At 37.3% G+C, this 26,402-nt stretch overlaps 1 protein-coding gene across 7 annotated transcripts in view; it reads left to right on the top strand.

Annotated features, from left to right (window-relative positions):
* Positions 1 to 26,402, top strand: part of Khdrbs2 (KH RNA binding domain containing, signal transduction associated 2) — a 529,113-nt gene that overhangs the window by 477,641 nt on the left and 25,070 nt on the right. For 4 of the 7 annotated variants that reach the window (XR_008219928.1, XR_008219925.1, XR_008219927.1 and 1 more), the window contains exons 8-11: positions 2,810 to 2,868; positions 14,537 to 14,708; positions 16,680 to 16,736; positions 21,593 to 21,736. Coding sequence is in view for 1 of the 7 variants with exons in the window: in XM_052745237.1 (XP_052601197.1) it covers positions 2,810 to 2,868; positions 14,537 to 14,634 (157 nt within the window). In the remaining 6 variants the exon portion in view is untranslated. Of the gene's footprint in view, positions 1 to 2,809; positions 2,869 to 14,536; positions 15,672 to 16,679; positions 16,737 to 21,592; positions 21,737 to 26,402 lie in introns of those variants that run through there. The other 3 variants (XR_008219929.1, XR_008219926.1, XM_052745237.1) reach the window with 2 other exon arrangements.

The following is a 26,402-nucleotide window of genomic DNA, read 5'->3' as shown; positions in this document are numbered from 1 at the left end:
AGCAGTAAAGGCAGGACTAAGCACTCTTTTTTTCAGCATCTTTCACTAAAATTAAAATTGGGTCACTATAAATTGTATCCTGGGAAAACAAATGTAACCAAATTCCTTTCTGTTTCTTGTTTTATTTCTAAAGCAAAGACTTAATTTTTTCTTCCTGTGTCACTGCTTTTAATGAAATCTTAAATGCTTGATCTATTAATACCTAGAGGAAACTCTTGAAGAATAAGAGCAATATTCACAAAACACATCATTTTAGCCCCTTCTGTATTTTCTTTCAACCTATACCCATATTCAGATCTTATCTGGTTTGCTATTTGGTATGAAATCACTTTCTTGTCACAATGCATGGAGCTCATTGATAAAATGCTTATTTAATAGGTTCAATCTCTAATGTTGTCAATAAAAGGAATTCGTAATACTAAGATATTTAATTAATTAATATTCAAATGGATGATAATGGATTATAGCTAGTTTAAGCCAGGAAATTTTTAAGACAAAAATATGATGTTATTATAAGTGTGTATAGAGCCTACAAGTAACAGTAATAATGTAAGAATTATCAAAATGGTAACTTTTCTACTTTGGGCATATTATTAAAATGTCCAAATTGAATGCAGCCACTCATTGACATGCTGTTTACCCTCATATAGATAATCAACCCTTGTATGCCATAAATCTTGAGAAGCTGTCATATGGCACACACTGCTACAGAAAATCAGTCTGGGACAGTAGTAGAGAGTCAGTAAGGGAAGACAAAATACTCAAACCTGGAAGCCTAAGCACAAGTAGGAAACAGCTGCTGAGTAAATGAACAGATGCGCATTTGAGTTTACATGATAATATGCCATGATTGGCAAGTGCCAAAAGGAACCAGCAGGGGACACACCCCGAGTGCTAGTCAGAAGAAGGATCGGGAGAACTTCTTGTGAGTGACATAAGTTAAAGAGGGGAAGAATGGGGACAGCTGAGCACTGAGGAAAAGCATTTTTCAGCTAATAGGTCAGCAAATAGAAAGACACTGGGACAATAACATGTCTTCCGTGATCAGAGAACATTCTGTAGCATTGGTGTGCCTTGAATTGAGTCAGGAAGGGGGAAATTGGCAGAGTGGGGCCTGAAATAACAGATTTTTATAAAAGTTTCCTTTTTTTTTGTAAAGGACATTGGGAAGACATCTAAAGGCTTTGAGTAGAGAACTCAGACGGTTTTTTAACATATCTAACAATGACTGCTATGTAGAAAATAGATAGACAAAAAATAGGGCAAAAAAAAAGCAGTAAGCAGGATGTTGAATCATTTGAGAGAGAAATGGAGAACTCTTTCACTACAGCTGCAGCTGGGAAAATGCTGGGACATGTTCAGGTTCTATACTTATTTGCAAGTAGAAATTAAAGAACTTGCTGTTGGGATTAAATGTTACACATGAGGTAAAAGAGAGAAGCCCACATATTGTTATTTGAGTGACACTAAAATGTTTCCGATGATAATGATAGAAGAGTGTAAAAGGAAGAAGTATGAGGTGGGAAGAAAATCATTTTCATTTTTGAATTTGGAAAAGTTCACTTTGACAAGCAAATAGAAATGTACACTAGGCTATCACATACTTGAGAGGAGAAGGGAGGTGCCAATGGTAGAGATATCATTGAGAAGCCATAAGAAGAGAGTGGATGTTTAACCACAGACACAGATGAGGTTGGTTTTGGAGTTAGGACAGAAAGAGAAAATTTCTAATAAATGAGAGTAGGTGGTTGGGCCATGGGAAGTTTACTAATAGAGAATAATGAAGAAATGAATTAGAAATATCTCAAAGCAAGAGGAGTATTTAAAGGAGCATAAAATGGCCAATGGTGTCACATGACATTAGAGGAAAATTACGATGAATTCTTATTATATTTGAACATGTCAGAATCTGTCCAAGAATTCTTTCAGTGGATCCACAGATATAGCAGCCTGATGTCATCAAAAGAAAGCAAGGGATTGTGGGTGGAAAGAATGAGTACAGCCTTCCCTTCAGGAAGTGTTGCTGTGGAAGCTCACATAGAGGGGGGGCTAGTCACTGCGAAGGACGGATGCTAATTGGAATGAGGTTTGTAAGAGGGAAGCAGTGATGCTGTAGGACCAAGTAAGAAACAACTGTGAGTGTGTGTGTGTGTGTGGGGGGGGGGGGGAACTCTGTGATCCTTTGAAAAGAAACAGAACACAAGTGCCGCTTTCGTAGCTGTTCAATGTGGAAACAAATAGCTTAAATGTTTAACAAGTCTATAGACTAGAAAAGATGTATATTTTTAATGTTGCCAGTAGTAAAGGACACATATCAGATCACCAATTTGTATGGCATTTTATTTTCTTCAAAATAGACTCCATATCCTTCTTCTTATCAACTTTTGAAGTCTTAGACTTGTGTTTGAGGGGAAATTTAATTTATTAAATAGGAAGATGGAGGTGAAGACCAAATAAAACAGCACCAAAATATATAATAGATAGGTAGATGATAGATAGATGATTGATCGATAGATGATGATGATGCAGATAGATAGATAGATAGATAGATAGATAGATAGATAGATAGATAGATAGATAGATATGATAAATAGACAGACAGGTAGATAGGTGATAGATATGATCAGAGCACTTCTAGTTAATAGCCTTTATTTTTCTCACTGAGTATTTTTTTTTTAGGATGGTGTTTCATGGCTGGAGGTTACCAGGATATTACCTTAGTACACGTTTGACTTTGAATTTCTTGTGAAGTTCTAGTTTTGATTCTTCTGCTTACAGAATCATTGATTTCTGTCTAAATCTGTTGCAGTGTGCCTGAATACTATGACTATGGTCACGGAGTAAATGAGGATGCCTACGACAGCTACGGTAAGACCTTTTCCTTACTATGGTTATGAGATCAGAACTACCATCTGTCACTGACAACTCAGAAATTACTTCTATATCCACCTCCCAGCCCCATTTTCACAGAAGTACTGGCTACATTGATTTATGTAATTTCACAGTAAGATTTGACTTACAGAACCAGTGCAGAAAATTGGACAGATCAATTTTGATCAAAATTTCAAGAGAAATTAATCACAATCATAGATCATTTCTGCAGCATTGGTGAGCAGTCAGTAGTGCTGCCATGTTTCAGCATGCCCATTACTCAAGTCTTTGATGTAACCTCAACATTGTGTCTTTCCTTTTGTCACAAAGATATCAGTAAAATCTACATTTAAAATAGTTTTAGACTTATAAGTGCAGACACTTTTTTATTATATAATAATCTTCAAATTATTTCTCTATCATATGTATCTCTTAAATCCCAAATAACATTTGTCTTGTGAGCATTAGTATTTGATAAAAATATTAGTCCATAAAGTTGATTTCAAAGTGCATTAATGAATCAAGAAAGTCACTATAAATTAACCATAATTCTATTTAAACATTTGCTGAATGCCTGTGATCTATTTACACAATACAACTTTTGATGGGTCTGGTTCTATAAAACGTTCAGTTAGCAGGTTTGCCTTGAAAATGACATTTAGACATTTACATTCTTGGATTTTCATTAAATTTATACCAAGGCCCCCTCTTCCTCTGATGGAGAATAAAAAAGAAAATGAAGTAATCTGGGTGTTTGGAGCTCCATGTCATGAAAGTGTAGTGCTATGTCAGTGTGGAGGAAGAAAGAACCAATGTTGTGGGACGGGGGAGAAGAAGGTGCAGAAGACCAGATCAGGGAAGGAAAGTGCAGATGGTCATGTGGGGAGGACATCACAGTTGGTCAGGTGGGGAGCACAGCACAGATGGTCAGGTGGGAGGACAGCACAGATGGTCAGGTGGGGAGCACAGGACAGATGGTCAGGTGGGGAGGACAGCACAGATGGTCAGGTGGGAGGACAGCACAGATGGTCAGGTGGGAGGACAGCACAGATGGTCAGGTAGGAGGACAGCACAGATGGTCATGTGGGAGGACAGCACAGATGGTCATGTGGGAGGACAGCACAGATGGTCATGTGGGGAGCACAGCACAGATGGTCATGTGGGGAGGACAGCACAGATGGTCAGGTGGGGAGGACAGCACAGATGGTCAGGTGGGGAGGACAGCACAGATGGTCAGGTGGGAGGACAGCACAGATGGTCAGGTGGGGAGCACAGGACAGATGGTCAGGTGGGGAGGACAGCACAGATGGTCAGGTGGGGAGGACAGCACAGATGGTCAGGTGGGGAGGACAGTACAGATGGTCAGGTGGGGAAGATATCACAGATGGTCATGTAAGGAGGACATCACAGATGGTCATGTGGGGAGCACAGCACAGATGGTCATGTGGGGAGCACAGCACAGATGGTCATGTGGGGAGGACAGCACAGATGGTCATGTGAGGAGGACAACACAGATGGTCAGGTGGGGGCAGAAACACTTCCTCCAGCAAGGCCACATCCATTCCAGCAAGGCTACACCTCCTAATAGTGCTACTCCCTGTGGAGGCTATTTTCTTTCAAACTACCACAGAGAGGCAAGGTCAATGGTTTATCTGCCTTGGCCTCTGTGGCAGTTTGAATGAGAATGTCTCCCATAGGTTCATATGCTTGAGTACTTGTTCCCTAATTAATGGAACTCTTTGGGAAGGGTTAGGAGGTAGGGCCTTGTTGGAGAAAGTGTGTCACTGGGGACAGGTTTTGAGGTTTCATAAGACTCATGCTAGTCCCAGTGTGATCTCTGTCTTCTATTTGCTCATCAATATGGAGTTCTCAGCTGTTCCTGCCTCCATGCCTTTGTTTCTCTATCATGGATTCTAACCCTCTGAAATCATAAACCCACATTAAACACTTTCTTGTAAGTTGCCTCTGCCATGGTTTCTTATCACAGCAATAGAGAAGTAACTATGACAACCTCCAAGATCCATCTCCCAGGTCTGTCCCCAAAAATGTCAGTGATGACCTTGCCAAGGCAATTGGTGTTTAGAAAGGTCTGAGACTGATAGTCAAACTGACCATTTAGAACAGACCCAGGCTAAGTATGTACCTTCTGCCTTCATCCTGGTCAGCAAACCTTCATGGAGCCACCAAGAAGCAGAAAGCAGCAGAAAAACATTAAAAACCATGGGAATACCACTTTGATGAGATTGTCAACATTGTCTGACAGATGTGGGACTGGTCTTACCCAGAGAACTCTCCAGAACTATTAAGGAGATCCTGGGTAGTGCACAATATGGACACAGCAATGTGGATGGCTGCCACCCTCATGATATCATCAATGACATCAGCGGTAGTGCTGTCAAAGCTCAGCTAGTGTAAGAGCAGCATGAGAGTATTTCAACAAATGATCATCTGATGAAGAAAAGATACAAACTTAGCTTTTTATAAATTTATTCTTCTTTTTGCACATAGGCGTTGCTAAGTGCTAGCTTTATGATGGTGTACAAAGTAGATATTATTTTTCTATGGCTCCTGTTGTTTCCTGTTCAGTAATAGATGGCTGTATACATATTACACCAGATTATAATCTTTATGAGTTTAGAACCCAGAATTCAGATACCAAGTGTTCTGAATTGGTATAGATCTGTACAAAGTTGGAGAACATTATTCATTTAAAAATGCTTATTAAGTGGCTATGAAATGTAAGTGTTGCTCTCAGTGGTGGGAATACTACATATGAAAATCTCCTGGAGCTTCTTTTCTAATGAGGAGATATATTATTATTCATGAAACATCTTGAGATTTTCATTGTAGTCGTTATTTTTCACATTTGGTATGTCAGTGTGGGGAAAATAGCTGCCATCTTTCCTTAAGGAATCATATGCAGTGGAATCAGTGCTGCATTTGGTGATGTGCAGCAGGATGGTTTGTGAAGGGATGAAAAAATTCAGTCCCAAGAGAAAAAAACTTCAGTCAGGGAATGAACCAACAAAATGAATAGACAATTCTCAGAAGAAAAAAATAGAAATAGCAACAAACACAAGAAAAATGTGATCAACGTATTTAGCCATCAGAAAGATGAAAATTGAAAATACTTTAAAATTCCCTCCCACCCCTGTCAGAAGGGATAACCTCAAGGAAAAAAAACTGACAACAAATGCTAGTGAGGATGTGGGGTAAGAAGATCCCTTATTAGGTGCTGGTGGTAACATAAACTCCTTTAGCCACTATTAAAATGGTAAAGAGGATTCTCAGAAAACTGCAAATAGAATAGCTCAGTTTATATCACCCTGGACTATATATCCAGAGGGCTCTAAGTCCTATCATAGAAACACTTGGACATCAATGTTATTGCTACCAGACTCACTACAGCTAAGAACATCAACAGAAAAAGGAGAACATGGCAAATATACACAGTAAAATATTGAGCTGGATAGGAAAATGAAATCATAACATTTGCAGGAAATAGGTGGAACTGGAGATCTTTATATGAAGTGAAATAAGCTAAACTCAGAAAGACAAACAACACATATTTCTGTGTGTGTGTGTGTGTGTGTGTGTGTGTGTGTGTACATGTGGTAACTGAATATTTACTGATTTACTCCATAATTTTAAGAATGCAACATTTTGTTGCATTGCCCAGGTTAGTTTCAAACTATGGATTCAAGTGCTTCTCTGCAGTTAAACTCCCAAGTATCTGGGACTCCAAGTCCGGGCCTCTATTTTATACAGTTTATTTTGTGTATCATGAGATGAAAAGAGTTTTTGTCTCTCTGGGGTTCATGTTTCATTGTTGAAGTAAGAAATATAAATTATATATTTGTAGGTAACATTAAATATTAAATGCTTTCCTTGCAACACTATAATACTAAATTTAAATATAACTAAATATTTAAATGTATTGATTATAAAGATCATTTAATATTTAGTATGTTATCAGATCCATTTTTATTAAACTAATATTTATTACATTTTTAGAATGTATTTATTTTTAGAGAATTAATATTTGATTGGTAAGAATTTAAAATCAGTTTCTGCACATCTAAAATATTTTCTAATTAAATCAGAATTACTAAAATTATTTTGGATATGTCTGAATAGCTCATAATTCAATGGGGAAGTATTTTAATTACAGGCCAAGCACCAGCTTACCCAAGCAAGACTTCACATGAGAAACACCCTCTTCATTCTCTCTGAGATTGACAGCTATGAATGGACAGCAATATTATCTTCTCAGAGTAAAGAGCTGTTTATTAAAATGTATTTAATGTATGAACTAGAGAGCTAATTATGCATCCATTCGTTAGTGGCATTTTAAGTGACAGCTGTGTGGAACCAAGGAGGATAATATTAATACACTATCTTGAAATGAATGGAAGCAAAAAGAAATTGGGGGCTGTATTTCAATCCAGGGCACTTCAAGTAGATTGCAGAACACGAACATCCTCATTTTTCGTTGAGGAGCTAGATGATTATTATCCCAGTGTGAAAATAAGCCTGCATTGATTAATCTGTGAAAACAGCTAAAGAAAATGAAGCCAACTGGCATTCATGCCAGCCCTGGGATTGAAGAACAAAAGCCTGCTATATTTAACAGTAAATAGAGACTCACATTTGAGAAATTGATTTTACAAAAGATGAGTTTTCTAAAATTGCCATGAATATAAAAGTCATTGGAAATAAAATAAATGCAAACAGTTTGTTTGTCCTAGAATTTAATATTGAAATTTTTTTTTGTATTCCTGAGAATAATAGCACACAGTGCAGGAGGCTTTCTCTGGGCTGCCAACCAGCTCCCAAATCATGACACAGAGACTTATTATTAGTTATGAATGCCCTTTCTTAGCTTATGCTTGTCCCACCAGCTCTTATAATTTAATTTAACCTGTTTCTCTTCATCTACCTTTTACCTCAGGGCTTTTTACCTTTCTGGCATTCTGTATGTCCTGCTTTTCCTGTTTCTTCTGTGTCTGACTGGCTGGTGGCTGGCTGCCTGCCTGGCCCCCCATTTCTCCCTCTTTTTCTCCCTAGTTCTCTGTTCTCTCTTGAGCTGAGATTCCTCCTCCTACCTATCCCTCTACCGCCAGCTCTTGGCCATTCGGCTTTTTATTAAACCAATCAGGTGCCTTAGGCAGGCAAAGCAACACATCTTTACATGGTTAGGGTAATATTCCATAACATTAACAAATGTAACACATCTTTACCTAGTTAAAGTAATATTCCACAACAACACAGAGTTATTTCATCTTAATGTAAAATTTTGAACTTTATTTTTTTTAACTGAAAGACAGCCTATGGGAATTGTGTTCAAAAAGTATCTTAAAAATTCCTTTGTAGCTGGGTGGCAGTGGCACACGCCTTTAATCCCAGCACTTGGGAGGCAAAGCCAGGCAGATCTCTGTGAGTTCGAGGCCTGCCTCATATACAGAGCGAGATCCAGGACAGGTACCAAAGCTACACAGAGAAACCCAGCCTTGAAACCTCCCCCCCACAAAAAATTCCTTTGTAATTTAAGAATAAACTAATTTTCCCTTATACTATTTCAGAGATTGCAATTAAATGACATCTAATACAATGAGTTCTGATAATACATGAATATCATCTTTCCTAGAGGCAGCATAATTTGAACAAGTGCAGGGGGCGGGAAGATGGCTCAGTGAGTTAATGTCCTGACACACCAGCCTGTCCACCTGAGTTGGGATCCTCAGAACTCAAGTGAAAGCTGGACACTGTAGCAGTCACACCGTTGCCTATAATCTCAGTGTCTCTTCTCCAGGAGTGTGGGAAGCAACTCAGGAGACTCTCCAGAGGCTAACAGCCTGGTTTACTGAAGAGAAACTACCTCAAACAAGCTGAAAGACAAAGGCTAACACATAAAGGCTGATCTCAGTTCTCCATAGGTTGTGTACCCAGAAATGAGTGCACACACACACACACACACACACACACACACACACACACCCCACAACTTCACTACTTTATTGCCTAGCTGGTATTTTTTACATTAGATATATTTAAGATTTCAATTTTGTTTTGAACTATCTACTCTTAATTGAATACTTTAAGACAAACTGGGAACATGCGTCTGCCTATGTTAGAAATTATAAATTCAATTACATTGGTAAACTTGGAAAAAAAGGAAAGACTAGTTTTCACTTTTGATGTCCAAAAATCTTTTGAGACAAGGACATGTGTTAAGGATGATTTAAAAGTTTGTTGGACACCACGAGCTGGTTTAGGGGTACACAATGAGATAGTACTATTCTATGGATGATTAAGAATAGGGTGCAAGAACGGCACCTGTATCTCCAAAGCAATCAACAGAGGAACATGGAAGCACAGTCTTTTAGAGCAGATCATGGAGCTTGAAGCCTGGTTTTTGTTTTTTTCTTTCTTTGTTTACTAATGGCCATGCTGAGTGTCTTTCTGGGATCAAACACTGTATAATAATAAAAAAGAGATGTAAAGGAAGTCAGTAGCTAGAAGTTGAGTTTCTTATCAATGAAGCAATGTAACCATGCCCACCTTCTTCACTGAACTAAAGGGAAAGAATTGTAATTTAGTACTTGATATTACCAAGTGATTCTTCCATGTGTTATTTTTCATACAGTCCTCTTGTACTTTCCAAGTCTGTGGATGAATTCCATATCTTTTGATGCATTCTAGACCAACAATAAAGTACAGTTTAGATTCAAGTGAGACAAGTTTCTAAATTGCATTCAGTTGTCACTCACCATTTTGTTTTCTACCTCCCATAGTGCTAATTCTTTCTTCAGCTGGCTTCTTTGTCTCCTCTTTTATTGAGATGAGATCTGAACTCTACAGTAAGAAGATGTTTAATTAAAATATTGAGGTCCTCTGTTGTACAGGGGTGAGTCACAATAGACTCGTTGTCACTGGCATAGAAATTTTGAGCTATGTAGCAATTTCAGGCAAATCTGAACTACAAGGTAAGATCCTTCCTTAAAAACATTACACCATACCAAAGTAAAACAACAAAGGTAGAAAGCTGTTTCTTCTCTCAGCTAACCCCACTGATCTATACTACTCATAGATTAAAGGTAGACAATAGTAATCCTTTCCTCATAGTAAAATTGTGAAGCTTGCTGATGATCTATACTATAAGAAAATTGGCATCATATTGAGTTGCAAAACCTCTAAGCTTATCATATCCTTTAGGAACAGTTTGAAAACAACCAGTAAGTATATATTTGAAAGGCACTTTTCTATGCAGTGGCTCAGAGCCAGGATAAGTCGTTACTCAGCCACATAGCCATGTGACTCTTGTGAGCCGCATTCCTGATTCCCTAAGCAGATTTTGGCAAGGGCACTCAGTTTGGGTTCCCTGCTAGGTGAGTCTCTTCATCAACATGAAAACATAAGAAGAAGCAGTTAAAGGTGCACTTGAACTTATGTTGACAATCATGGCAGAAGGAATGGAGGCAGAGAGAAAGACTGGAAGAGGCCAATGGAAGGATTTATCTTTCCAGGGTGTACCCTCTCTGACTGACTTCCTAGAGTTCCTTCAGCTCTGCCTATATTCATGGATTGATCTGGTGATGAAGATAAAGCCCTTATGAGCCAATCAACTCTAGAAGATCATTAGCTTGCAAACACACCTCTAACAGTGTAACTTTAGGAGAACACTTCATGTCCAAACTACAACCCTTACTTATGAATTTTTGAATATAGATCTGCAATATGACACAAATGAACAGCATGCACAGCCATTTTTTACTGTGGGTTTAAAACACCTTTTTTTTCTCCCTGAGATTCTTATGTGAGTTTCAGAAATGCAAAGCTGTATCTAGAATTAAGAAAGCATGAACACATTATCTGAACCACCTTGATAAAAATATCTATGACATTTTTTTAACTGGTTCAAAAATAATGTACGCTGGATGTGATGTTTTTAAATCTACTTCCTGGAGCCCAAATATTAGAACTTTACTTTCCTATGCACTTTAATAACACCAGTCTTTCTCGAACTGGTCTCTCATGCCTGTGCTTCGTGCATACCCAGAACCTAAAAGTTTAAAGTACCCGGAAAAAAAAGCCCAGGTTTGCAACTTTAAAAATTGTCTAGATTTTTCTTTCCCACCATGAATGCTCCCCAAAGTATCTAGTTTCATTGCAGAAAGGAGAGCAGGTTATGATCTGCATGTGGCTTTGTGGGCCTGAACCTGCTGAACAGAGCATTTGAGATGGAGAAAGTGTGGGTCATCTGAGTAACATTTGGTACAAACAAAGAGTAACCTGGATGATTTACACTCCAACCAAAATAAAATGTTTCTCAAGTACACTGACTCTTGTGTTATTTACATGAACTCTAGGCATTCTGGGAAGCTTGACTTCTGAGGTAATATGTTACTCACTCACAAAGATAAAATGAATAACTTGAAAAAAGAAATATCACATATATACACACAAAAATCAAATTGTTAGCAATGCCTCTGCTTGATTTCTTTTGCACAGTTGGCTTTAAAATGCCTCCTTTGGGCCGGGTGGTGGTGGTGGTGCACACCTTTAATCCCAGCACTTGGGAGGCAGAGCCAGGTGGATCTCTGTGAGTTCGAGGCCCGCCTCGTCTACAAAGCGAGATTCAGACAGGCACCAAAACTACACAGAGAAACCCTGTCTCAAAAATGAAAATAAAAAACATTCCTCCCGGTTCAGTAGCACCATTGATTTCTATGCACTTTCCATTCATGCTGTTCTACTACGGGATTGCCACTATCCAATGTCCCTTTCCTTATAGGTCTCAAGAACCACTTTAGAATTAAGGCAAGATGATAAAATATGATTAATGTAGAAAAGTATTTAGAGAAGGAATGACCTGGGATAGGTTCAATTCCACCTGAGTTCCCAGTGAATTTGTAGATTTGCTCAGAACAACCTCCTCGTCTAGATGACTACATGTTAAGTGTCGATCTAAGTTCAGGTAAAGGATGAAAGTTTATGGTTCCCTCCTCCCCACTTTTCTGAGGGTTTTCCTAAAAGACTGGCTATAAATGTGCTATAATCTTTGAAGTCTGACACACGTTTTTCGCTGGGTTTGTCCTTGAATGTGCTCATAATCAGAACATAGGATAATGACATGCATCATAAAGGAAAAGGTTGATGATACTGTTATTCATAAATAAATATGAACTCAGTTCATGTTTTATAAATCCTGTGGTAGTCTAGTCATTTCAGTGTGGCAGAGAGGTACTTAGCACCCTCTCTGAGAAGTAATTTGTTATTCATTTATTTTATAGTCCAGCAATGTTTCTCATACAACAATCCCCTAGATACTTAGAGCACCATGTTTACTCTGTTATTTACAAAAAGACAGACAGTTTAAAGCTTCACTGTGAGGATATTTTTAAATGACTTTGCAACAGCATCATGGGACTAAAAATAATTGACTATGAATCCAAACCGTGTACTAAATTTGAAAATATTTTTGAAATCTTAGTGTGTAGTAAATGGACTCCTAAAGGAGCAGCTAAACTCCAAATGGATTTCTAAATTTTATACCTTTATCTTTCTCAAAACCTCCAGCATAATCAACCTTGTGATGCTTCCTCTCACTCTCTAGTTTCTGTTCTTGGCCCCCCGAAGGTTCCATAGTTGACTCAGGTTAGGATGGCCTTGGAGTTCTTAAAATCACATTTATTTTAAAGCAGCTATCATAGATCACAAATATTATAGATGAGGGATGAGACACTGACAACAAAAACTTTGAAAACATAGTCAGTTGTGACAATGGGAAACACTAACTAAGCTGGAACTCTTGAGAAGTCAAAGTACCACACATGCATGTACTGCTGCTGATTGCACAATGTGGAGAATGTCATGGTAACCACATCAAGCATGGACATGGTGGGAAAGACACTGAGGAAGGAAGCTGGACACAAAAAGAAATTACAATTCTCCAAACCCTGATTCACTGTTATTGTTGGGTTTATGTAGAAAACGGAAGAAAGGTCCCAATTAAGAGACATAAACCCTTGGTTTCATCTGTTAATGGCACGGAATCTTGGAAAGTCTAACACTTGCGTTTGCTGAATAGGAATTCATTTTTGTTGCTTGCCTAACTTCATAGTTTCAGTTATTGTGAGCTAACAGTATTATTCATTTTCCCAGCTTAGAGCAAGGAGACAAAAGCGTTGTGTTCATTCACACAGATGAATACATTTGTATTTATGTGTGTGTGGAAATGTAATGTTTAAAGATAATGCAGCGCAAAGTCTTCAAATTCTCAAAGCCACTTCCAGTGGCTTCTCTTCTCCAACAAAGCCACATCCAATCCTTCGCATAGAGCACCACCACCTGGTGATCAAGGATTCAAATGCCCGAGACTATGGGGATCATCTCATTCAAACCACCGCAGTCTTAAACAGTGAACACAGACTATTTCAGTCTTGACTATCATTTGTCATAATGATGTTTCCATGATCATCTCTGAAATATCTATTTAAATGCAGTCTTTTTCTAACGTTGATACATGTTTGATTGTTTTTGATAAAATTGAAGGTCATTATCTTATACTGAAAACCAAAATGTTCTTATCCCTATTTCGAAGCTTTTAAAAGCTAATTGTAAGATGCATCATAGGGCAGAAGGCCTGCAGCAGTTACCCTCAGTGAGGTTTCTCCAGCCAATATTTTCGTTGATTCTACTGGTCTGCTTTTACAAGTGTGTCTTTCTTTCTGGTACTTGCCTTCTCCAATGTCTGCTGTCTGACTCTGAAGGAGTAAAGTCTAAGTGAAAGACCTAGATATGTTAGTTTCTAGAATCACATAGATTGTCGAAATAAATCCACCCACAAGCAAAGGGGAGGAAGAAGCGAGTCATTTTCGGGGAAGACAGACAATACAGTCTCTATTTCCCACAGCTCTCAAATGCTTGGTTGGCTTTTGATATTTGCTTTTGTTCTGGAGTGGTAGGCTAAGTTCCATGTCACAGAGGACTTTTCCTAGTCTCTTAAGAGCCATTTTATTTTCCGAGTGGCTTATGGAAGAGGGGATATGAGAAATCTTTCTGTACCTGCTCACCTACTTCAACTTTCTGTGCCCTGGGCCCTGCTCATCTCCCACTTTGTGTAGTGAAGCTTATCATAGATCTCAACTATGGACCAAATGAGAGGCACTGAAAAGATACAACACACAGATCCTGCATTGCAGCGTGTTTCAATTAATTGGTCCGTGGGACAAAGAATAGGCATTCGTTTTGTTTTGCTTTGAGTCTTATTTGATTCTCAAGATAAGCAGGGGCTAAGAACTACTGGTTTACTATATGCACTTTGTTTTAGAAGTTTGTATTGAAAGACTAAATGACTAGATTACATAGATACCCTTCTTGCAATGTTATAGCAAATAACACATAACAAATGATCATTTATCTTAGTACTAAAATGTTCTCTTCTTTGGAAAATACCAGAGAGGTTTAATTCAAATGGCTATCATGTCATGGGCATGTGCATATCTTGGGTATAGTCTCACTTTCTGAGACAGTAAAAGGTCTTTAGCTTGCATTGTTGCGATCAGTTTATTATTTTTGTGTTAGTTAGCCACTGTTTCTGGAATGACGTTGACTGTAACTGTGAAGTCACATGTGTGTCACTCTCTCTCTCTCTTACTCATAGCACCAGAAGAATGGGCCACAGCTCGCTCCAGCCTGAAGGCACCACCACCAAGGTCAGCCAGAGGGGGATACAGGGAACACCCCTATGGTAGATATTGAAGGTCCTCTTCACCTGTGACCTCCTCAGAGACAGTTCATAGCCTCTGGTCTCCACATAAACAGCAACAAGACAAGTAATAGTCCTTTTGTTTGTTTGTTTGTTTTTTCTATTCTAGGGATAAATGCTCATAATTATCCCCACTTATTTCTTGTATTTCCCTCAATACTGTTGACGTGACATTGAAACTAGTATTATTTTACAAAACAGACTGAAAAAAAAATCATTGGCAAGCATAGTTTATAAACCATTCAGTAGGATGATACTCTCTTGGTTGTTTTTTTTTTTTTTTTAAACTGTTGTGTGTAAAACCCCTTACCCCTTTTTGTTTTAGTATCATTTCCTTTTTCTTTTGTAAGAAAGAGCATGAGTCTGTTAGCAGATTTTGAGTCTCAACCAACTAGCATAACCTTTGTCTAGGGTTGATAAAAGACTGTAATATGATTTTGAACTAGCTGATAATAAAGTTGTAGATAAGATGTTTTAATCTGTCTTTTAATATCTGTTAGTCAGATGGAGATGTTCAATATTAAGTTGTAAATTTAATTTTTAAATGCTGTTTTAATGGGGTTGAAAACAAGTGGCTACTGTATGTATGTAGCTAACTGAATTTGTTCAGTGTTTTAACCTGTATTTGTTAAAAAAAAGAGAAAAAGAAAAAACACACATAAAGTTCCATGTGTAAGCTTCTCTAAATAGGCACCACAATTTGTCAAATATGTTTGCCATAATTTGTCAATAAAGCTGAAGGCTTTTGTAAAAACTAAATTTGGAATTACTTGTTTTCTAACTTTAAATGCCTGCTTTATTTCTTCTTCAAGAGATGCCTAAAATGTTTTCTATTTAAAAATTACAAAAATGAACCCAAGTCTGTTTTAAGCTATCTGTGTAATACTTAAAATGTATTAATAACTTATGGTTGTTAAATAATTTAAAAGTTAACAAACTAAACTGTTACATGAATCATGGTTAGTAAACACTAATGTATAACATGTTAATGGAAGAAATGGATTTAGAATAATAAATGGATTTTAAACTATCCTCTAAGCTTTATCTTGCTAAACACAAATTCTGATTGACTTGTTTGCACTAGCCTGTCTCTCGTGAGAAAGAGTAATGGAGTATAAAGAGGTAAGATTACCACTTACCACTGTCTAAATGCCTAGTTCTTCAACCTTTGAGTTTCCCCGCACATTAAATATCCCATCCAACATGTAAGCATTGCGTAGATTCACTTTATTGTTTTCACTCGAAGGAGTGCGTGGACTTCATTTGCGTAGTTTCTAACAGTTTGTTTGACAAACAAATCATCAGTGTCAATGGCTAGTTGTTGCTATTCAACCTCAAAAACTTTATTTGTAATTTTCAGTGCTAAATATCACCGCCCTTGAAGGCAGTTTAGAGGGCTGATATTTCTTTTGAGACTATCAGACTTGATGGCTGATGATTATTAAGGAAATATGTCGCAGGACTCACAGGATGACTAAACGTTAAACAGGTAACACTAATAGTAACTGTAAGTTTGCCTATGCAACAGTAATGTTAAATATTCTCAGTTATTAAGTTCCTGATAGTTAAAAAAGTAAACCTACAAAAATATAACAAATAGGTCTATAGGCTATTAAAACAACTAATCAACATTAACTAGAGGCACCAAAATTATTTTACAATATATAACCCTCAAGGTAATAAACAGAACTAAAATTAGCAATAACAGTAATGCAACTCTTGCTAACATCAAACGTAAGCTAAATTTTGATGGAGAAAAAGAAAGCGGAAGACTTGATAGTAGGGATGGATGCCAAAACTGTTACTCTTTTAAACATAGTTTTTTTTGTTTATGGTGGCTTTTTGTCAATGTGATTGGTTTACTTTTTTCGCTGCTTATCAGCTGAGGCATTTTGCTGTTTAGTTTTTTGCAGCTGGAGTTGCATGCTAATAGTTTTTATGACGTGTGTGTCTGTCATCAATTAAAATTGTAAGCATTTGCCTTTTATAAATGCTTCTCAGTTATGCTTTCATTTTCTATTCTTTCTTACTATTTCAGGTACACACAAAGAACACCATAAATGGTACCAGCTGTGATGGGCTAAGGAGGATAAAGGTAAGCTGATGGCTGTCACCTTTGACATAATCTTTACCAAAATACAACACGTTTTGGTATACTGAATAAGCTTAGATTTTTGTTAAAGAGCTAAATAATACTTATCTTTGCATTAAAGATATGGCTTGGCAGTCAGCTGCCATGGATTTCTATAATTGTTTAGGAACTTGTCGAATGAAATAAGAAGTATTGGTTATTATTTAACCCTTTCCTTTGCAATGAACTTTTCTTCTACAAACTGTTCTCCCAATTGTACAATCACAGTATTAAAACTTTTAGTACTCTGAAGATACAAAAGTAGAAAAACATAGTCTTTAAGAAAGGTTAAGGGAAGAGAAAAGATGTCTGATTTTTACGCCATCACCCCCATCCCTTTTAACCAGTCACATAAACACCACCAAGGCCTTTCCCAATTGGTCCTCGAGTGATTGAAAAATTCCTTGTTGCTCAGCCGCCATTTTATTTGATTTAGCAAGTAGTTATTGAGTAACAAGCACTAGAGGAAGCTGAGGCCTAACTTCTGTACACAGGGAGCTGAAAATATTAGCCAATAAACTTCCGAGTAAAATCAAAACACAGACAGTTATGAAAGCCACAGGCTGACCCGAGGCAAGGAAAACTGAAATGACTGTGTACAATCTAAGGAAGGATTAAAACCCCTCAGCTTCTGTCTCTGGTCATTTGTTTCTTTGTTTTTGTATTTTTTAACTATATAAATATTCATTCTTTGGGTGAAGCTTCAAGGGATTCTAGCACCTAGGGGTGAGTTCGAGAACTTGGATGGACTGGAAGGAACAGAAGAGACATTATTCTATGGGGAGGAAAGAGTCCTTGGGGAAGGGAATATGCTGTTGCAAAGCCTCTTCAACTAACAGCCTTGGAGATCTTCAAGCAGAACCCTTGCAGGAGTGCAGCTAGGAGGGAGGGGTTCATGTGTTCATATAAGGTGGTTCTCCAAATTTAAGTTGTTCGGATAACTACAGAACACTCTCTGTGGAAGAGGCTATGGTGTGTCTTCCCTGCCTTGTTAGAGGGAGCAAGGGTGAGGCTGTTTGGAAGACCCAAAGTCATGTGCAGGCCTTCTGCAGAAAAGCAAGGAGAGTTATACACACATGCAGTCATCTGCAGAAAGGCAGGGATCAGTGCTAACTAGGATGCAGAAATGTCAGTAGACATAACCAAGTAGAAAAGAGAGAACAGTTGTCCCTGCCACCTCCTAGACTCAAAAATCAAACCACAAAGTGAAAAGAAGGAAAGTAATCCCTTGAGTTATACAGAAATTCATGGCCTAAATTAGTCTGGATTGCCTAAGGTTATTTTTCCCTACCTGGAAGAACACGCAGAGTAATATGAAATCAAATTTAGGAACAGGAAAACATGATTTTATACATACATAAGCAGATTTGTTTACTGGATAATTTACCAACTCTTCAAATAATTAGAAATGAATACAGTGGGATTCTCTGGAGCTGGGGAATGAAATTTCTCCTAGGTTAGAATGACAACCTTTGACCCAGTGTTCTTAACAAGATGCTTCTCCCATGAGCAGCAGAAAGCTATGCTGGGTTCCACTGCCAACATCATATCTGCTCTCAGGAACTCTAAGTGATGGCTCCTAGATATGGTGAACATTCTCATGTCCAAAACCATCTCATGCAAGTGATGGGATTTGCACAGCACACTTCAAATCAATCTCTGTGCACTCTGTGTACATACATTCTGAAGCTCTGTGTGAACTTCCTATGGATTCCTTCAGATGATGAAGTTTCTATTGATCAACTGATAATCCCATGACAACTGGGAACTCACTGAAATACCAAATTTGAGCCCTTAACAAAGTGCTTTAAATAATAATCACATTAGTAATTAAGAAAGTTTTGTGCTTGTGTTTGTCCAAGTTTTTACTATACTCAAGCTTGGCTAGATTAGAATCAGTTTGCTTGCATTTGCGAACCTAGCCAGTGATTTCAAGTCTTTTGATATTTTGATAGTATTCACCTTTAGTTTATTAATGGACCCAAAGCCATGTGGCTTGATAACAACTGAACTGCAAACCATTTTTAAATGAAGTCGACATAAAATGACATATAAACACTCTTGGAAATTCAATGAAAGAAATCAATGTTTTAGAAATATATTAAGGTCTCGCCTTTACTCCTTTAGTGGTTCATTTAAAAATCACTTGGGCTTGTGTTTTCAAAACCACACATGCCCTTGGAAAGACACCCTTTATAGCATTCTCTCTGAGTTCATGCAACATAGACATACTCAGGGTTTGGTTCTGTTTGGTATTAATGGGAACACAGAGCACTGGTCAGAATTCTGAGTGGGCACAATGTTCAATTAATTTCAGGTTCCAATGTGACGATACCTGTTACTGAAATATTGTTTGCCACTCCAGCAGACTCCATGGGAAGGCTTAGTTCTTACTGTAAAATTACCACAGTAAATGTGTGGAAATATGCAATTATAAGGCAATTTATAAATTAATTACATATAGATTAATACATGATATAGGGCAGAACATCAAAAATAATAACAGTAATCATGATGCAACCTTTTGGGTTTGTTCACACATGCCAAACACAGGACCAGAAGTTTTACATAAATACTACTATTAAACATATGTCATGTTTTATAAAAAAAAAGACACATGGAGTAATGCAAGCATCCCCATTCTGTAGAAAAAAAAACATTAATTTCATACTGCTAATAAGAAGCAAAGAATGGTAAAAGAAATTGGTAAAAGAAAATTTTCTGTCCCACATGCTATTGTTATTTTTACTCTTTTATTACTTAAGAATTTATATTTTTAACATTTACATGGAAAGGGGGCAGGTGAGATGGCTCAGCAGTTCAAAACACTTGCTGCTTTTACAAAGGACTTGAGTCCAGGCATCCAAGTAGGGGTTCTTAACAACCTCCTGTAACTACAGCTCCAGGGGATCCGATGCCCTTTTCTGGCCTTCATGAGTACCTGCACATTTGTGGCATTCACTCACATAGACACACAAGCACAATCATAAATAAATTTAAAAATAGTCATATAAAGAGTCATAATTTTGAAGGAATTTGAAAATATGAAAACCTCAAATTTACCCTAGTTTTTATTCTGTAGCAATAAAATGAATACTTTTTAAAAAACACACAGTGGTGTTTTTCTTTTACTTTGAAATGCATTTTTACTTTGCTATCTCCGCAAACATCATCCTTCTAAAATGTCTGACTCCATCACTGAAAGACACAGGTGAAAGCGTCACACGTTTGTCACGAAGCATGACTGCCGCCTTTTGTAGAGTCAAAGATTCCATCTGTAGTCTAAGCTCCATTTGACATGATGATAAAACACTCACATAATTAAATGAGCACAAAAGCAATTCCAGGCCTTTGTTCTGCAATCAAAGATCAGAACTCTATTTTAAAAAAAATAGGGTCAATTTCAACACAGAAATATTGCTGTGCAGCCATACAGTCATGTGTTAGGCACACAGCTGAAGGAAGCAGCCCGTCTGAAACACTTTTTAAAATCTCTGCTGCCAGGAAAATACATTCCATTTGTATGGACGTTCTGGTGTCCCCATGAATAGCTGATTTAACAAACAGTAGTGTCATGGACTGACAGACACTATTCTTCTACATTGAGCTTGGAGATTAATTTCCTGGTTCCTTATGCAGAATGTATTAATTGGTTCTTGAAAGATTGTTTACGGTGAGAGAGAAAAGGTCACTGTACTTAATATGCATTTTACATCTGAGTCTTTTGTACTTGGTAAGGAAAAGGATTGGGAGGAAATGAGATGTCTGATTCACACACACTACACATCTTAAGAGGGTTCTGGTTTATCTTATTTACACACACACACACACACACACACACACGACGAGAGAGAGAGAGAGAGAGAGAGAGAGAGAGAGAGAGAGAGAGAGAGAGAGAGAGAGAGAGCGCAAACACCCCTTCATCCCCTTTAAACTTGGTTAGCCAGTTACACATCAATAATGTTTTATGGTTCTGATCCACCGTGTCTTTTGTGTCTCCACTTCACGGTGGTATGTGATGAATTATTTATTTACTTACAAGAGAGATTAGAGACAGATGGCTCCTCTTCCCACAATCTTCCTTGAGATAGGATCCCCACTAGTTTTCTGTCACCTTAGTGTCTCTTAAGGTGACTTCAGCTAATGAGAATATTCACTCTCCCCATCTCACTCTGTCTGCCTCACATGAGAATATCACATTCCCTATCCTGTAACCTTAGAGCCTGACTTTGTGATGTTCTTCACGTTCTCTGAGGCCATGGTGACCTTCCTTTCCTAAGACCCCCCCCATCACGTTCTTAGTAACACATGGCATAGTAAAAGGACAAGAGAGAAGCTCACATTCTCTTCTTGGGAGAAAGGTTTGTGAGATCATGTGCAAATTGTCATTATTCTTTTCTATCTAAATTTATTATAACCACAACATAAACACCTATTTTTTAAACATATTAATGGGGTATCCTATAATGAGTTGGTGCATGTTATACTGTATAATGTTTAAATCAGGTCAAACATATCTATCAGCTCAAATATCTTGCCTTGTGAAGAAAACACGAAAAACCATTTTCCTGGCATTTAGAAATGCACAGTAGCATGGCTGTTGTAGTCACTCCCCTGAACTGTAGAAGCAGAGCGTTTTGCTCCTGTCTACACATAACTTAGCACGCTTTGATTAATTTCCCCAACCCTCTCTTACATCAGTTCAGCTCTCAGCTTCTATGAGATCAACATTTTTGCATTCTACACATGGTTTTCTGTGCCTGTCTGATTTCACTTCACATAATAATCTCTAATTCCATCCATGTTGTTTCAAATGACAGGACTTCATTCCTTTGTATGGCTGAATAGTATTCTGCTATGCATATGGACTACATTTACTTTATCTGTTCATCGGTTGATGGCCATTTTGGTATTTCCATGTCTTGACTACTTTGAATAGAGCTGCAATGAACATAGGAATGCAGGTATTTCCTCAACATACCCATTTCATTTCCTTTGACTCTACCTACTAGTAGGACTGCTGAACTGTACCATAATTTTATTCTTACTTTGGGTTCAACTTTCATAGTATTTTATATAATTGCCATATTAATTCATATTCTATAAAAGGATTCAAGAGTTATTTGTTATAATAATCATTCTTATTGGGTTATGGTAATAGTTCATCTGGAATTTCATTTGCATTTTCCTGATAAAATAGTGTTGGTGAGCTCTTTGTTGTACGCCTATCAGATGTATGAACAATGTTTTATTTAAGATTTGATTTACTTTTTAAATTGTGAGGATGTTTGTGTGGACATATGCATATAAGTACAGGTGCACACAGAAGCCTGAAGCCTCCAACTCCCTGGAACTGAAGTTAGAGGTGGCTGTAAGCCACCCGAGTTGGTTGCTAGAAATTGAACTCGGGTCCTCTGAAATAGCAGTGAATGCTCTTAACTGCCGAACTATCTCTCAGTCCCCCCCTTGCCCTGCCCCACCGTGGGCAATAATATTTAAAACACATATATCACACTTCCTTAGAAACTTCTCTGGGATTCTTTTATCATTGATGACTTCTTAGTATAAATTGATTGAATTATTAGCTGTTAACTATTTGTCTAATTTTTTTAAATTATCTCTAGTGAACACTAAAATTTATAGACTCCAAACAGGGCAGATTCTACACTGAATGGGTAATTTTCAGAAGGGCTTTATTTTGTTTTATACTGCTTTTAATGATTCAATTTTATGATTGCTAAAATAACATGTAACAAAGTTAGTGAACAGAATGCCTAATGTAAAATTCAGGTGTATAATGCCACTTCTTAGAGATAATTTTTGTACTTTATCTTCTTTACCTTCATTATTTTTTTCTTCTTCAGGTGGTGTTTATTTATCTTAAATAAAGTGCTAATAGATAAATACAGTCAACATTCTAAGGGTTTGGGCTTGATATTTTCATTTGTTTGTGGCAGTTCACATTATGAAGAAAGGGCTGTTCTCAAATTCCTGTTGAGCTTAGGCTGGTTGCAAAACCATGATGCTCCTGCCTCAGTATCACACATGCTTGGATTACAGCTGTGCACCATCACAACCAGGTTAAATACATGGGACTTTAACTCTCAGAAATGAAATGACTTTCTGTTTTAGAGGGACAAAGTAACCTGAAAACCCAGTCTGCCAAAGTTAGTGTGTATGTGAGGATGAAGGCTGTATAAACTGGCTGGGAACAAGGAATGAGCTGGAGTGTGAACAAAATTATCTTAAATTTCTCAGCTGCAGTTTTGTCATAGGTAAAATAGTCATAATAATAGCATTAGCACATAGCATCATGAGATGAAATAAAATGATACTGGTGATTGATTGCATTTTCTCCCAAATCTAGTTGTTATGCCCTCAAATTGGTTCTTTTTCCTTGTCAACAAATTCTAAATGTATTGACATCTTCATAGTGTGTTTCAAGTGTGCATATGAAAGTTTATTCTGTAAGAAAGCCTTAGAATCCAGATCAGTTTTCTGCTAGAAAAATGTAATATACTTTTTAAAATATTCTAATTTTAATAATACTAATATTCATGTAGTATAACATCTTAGAACACACTTATGAAATATTCATTGTCATATTTATGCTTTAGCCACATATGTCAAATAAGTAGTGGGAATTATAAGATACTTATATTCACAAAAATCCTATAAAATGATGAACATACAGATATATAAATATGTCCTATGTGCCACAATGAAGGTAATTCCAGCAGTATTTTGGTACAATTGTTAAATTAATAATGTAAAGAAATGGGCTGACACAATGATGGCTATCATAACACAAGTTGTGGTTTAAGTACCTAAAAACAGTTTCACTTATTTCCCCAATATCCTTACATATGATGTAGATAATCCTGGGTGAAAGTATTTACTTTACACAAACCTGTGAATTTCAGATATTATTACATCTGACTGCAGAAGACCTATATATTGCTAAGTACATAAGTCTTTTGATATAGGGATGTAATAAATAACCAAGAAACATAAAACTTCAATAAAAAGGAAAGGAAAGTAGGAAACTGTGTGTCTCAAACACCAACCATGGTCACTTCTTCTTGAAGACATGCTTTCTTGTATTCGTGAGTCTCTATGTATATTCTCGCACAATATGATATGATTTCCAGATGTTATCCCTTATTCTATCAGACAATACAACTGAAATGTGCATTATCTTTTTTATACTTAAGATTCTAAAATGAAACTGGACACAGAAATAAAGAACAAACTAGATTTAGAGAGAGAAAAAAATAAGGGTCCATTCCAAGTGCAAGGGTATGAGAAACAAGGTTAATCCTACATCCTCAGAGCAGGCTTTGGCTCCAGTCTCCACCATATGCAGGTTTTCATTAAAGACCATATCTGAATTTCCTGTGGCACCTCAGCTGGCCTTATGCTCTTAGCCATAAGACTTACAATCCTGCCAAGTGACTGGGTCTCCATTTGTGTGTCAAGGTGCCCAGAACAGGACAACTATTTATCACCATTTTCTTAGATCATTGAACTTTCCCTTGTGACTTTTACAAATTTGATTATTTTCTATGTGCACAATATTGAATAAACAATGCAGGTTGGTGACAACTCCTCACGATTTTTGGTAATTAAACTCACATTTTAGGAAATTACAAATACTGTACATCACAACTTTGGACTGGTCCAGAGATTTAAAAGAAAAATTAAATCTAGACCTGGAGAGAGAGCTTGGCAGTTAAGAGCACTGGCTACTCTTGCAGAGGACCTAGGTTTGAGCCCAGGTCCCACTTAGTGTCTCACAACCATCTGTAACTCCAGATTCAGGAATCTAATGACTCTTCAAGATTTCATGGACACTGAACAAGTATTCTTGGTGCACAGATATCATGTAGGCAAAACACTCATGCACATAAATAGTGATTTTAAAAAACAAGTACAGAATCAATGAGTGCTGTTTCTACAGGTACCTTACCACACTGCCTTATAACACCACTGGTATTTTCAAGTGACAGTGTCCAACCATTTATGTTTTTGGAGTCCTGTAACCTTATAGTGTACAGTGCTACTAGAAGCTTTGATTCTAAAAGGGGTTTGAATAAGAATTCATTGCTTATTTAATGCATTTACATTATTGATAAAGTTTTTAAATTATTATGGTAGCAGGTTAATTGCTATAAAGTTTCTTGGTGAACTTAGTACCAGGCATTGGGACTTTCAGTTCTCTAGGACTTATCTCTAAGTTCTTTGTATATCTTAATATCCAAATGACTTACAGAATTGATAGTTTTCTACCAGTAACTGTGTGGTTTCAACACAGGAAATAAGAGCAAATAACACTGTATTGACAGGCTGTGACTAAATGAAGGACCCTTATGAAAGAGTAGTCTTATAAAAATCTACAGCTAAAATATTTGCTAAGCTGACTACATCCTTAGCTACCACACACTGAAGAGTAGCATCAAGGGCTATATCTCTGTTAATATCTCCAAGAAATATTTGGAAAGAACAGCCAGACTTCACTTTCCTCATTATAAGAATCAGTGTCTCCTAGCAAAAAGTATAACTTTTGAAATCTAAGCCGGGATACTAGTCTAGGCTGATGGGAGGATGTTATCAAATGAATACTGAATAGACATGTAACACTTTGCCTCTAACTCTTTCATGTCTTATATTCTTTATGTATTTTCTATGATTTCTGCAGATTATCATATTGATATGGATGTAAAATGCTAATGTTCTATGTGGTATTACATGTGCATGAATATATTTACAAATGTAGGTCTCAATACTTTAAAATATTTCTAATATAACACAGAGTGTCTTGGTTGGTTTTTGTTTACAACCTAGACATGTGGGAAGAGGAAATCTCAACTGAGGAATTGCCTCTTTCAGAATGACCTACAGATAAGACTATGGGCATTTTCTTGATTAATGGTTAATGTGGAGGACTCATATCTCTGTGGGCAATGCCATCCCTTGGAAGGTGGCCATTGCACTTATAAGAGAGCAGGCTGAACAAGCCATGGGGAACAAACCAAGAAGCAGCATTCCTCCATGGCCTCTGCTTCAGTTCCTGGCTCCACATTCCTGCCATGACTTCCCTCCATGATGAACTATAATCCACAACCTGAAATAAACTCTTTTCCCCCCAAGTTGCTTTCTCATGATGTTTATCACAGTAGTAAAAAGCAAGAAAAGACATTCAACCAAGAAGGGCAAATTGTCTTTTATGGAGAAAGCAATACATTTTACAAATTATATATTTTTTTCATTTATCTATTTGAGGAAGCACATACAACATCATGCATTGGGAGACAAAGGACAAGTTATGGAAGTCTGTTTTCTCCATCCACCATGTGTGGCCCGGTGATAGAACACAGACCATCAGACTTGGCAACAAGTACCTTTACCACCGAACTGTCGCACTGGCCTGCAAGACATTTTTTTTTAAAATCGTCTTTGCTAAAATAAGAAAATAAGATTTCTTGAAATTAAAAAGGGTTGTTCAAGAAAACTCACACGAATTCTTCATGTTGGGACTTGGTGTGAAACATCTTCTCTCTAAGATAATTAACCTTGTCATTTTTGTGAGTGACAGTGTTTTGCCTGCACGAATGTCTGCTGTATTACTCT

Source organism: Peromyscus californicus, unplaced genomic scaffold (assembly GCF_007827085.1).
Source record: "Peromyscus californicus insignis strain IS unplaced genomic scaffold, ASM782708v3 Scaffold_19__1_contigs__length_69161282, whole genome shotgun sequence".
Lineage (NCBI taxonomy): Eukaryota > Metazoa > Chordata > Mammalia > Rodentia > Cricetidae > Peromyscus > Peromyscus californicus.
This window is presented reverse-complemented; position numbering and strand designations above follow the sequence as displayed.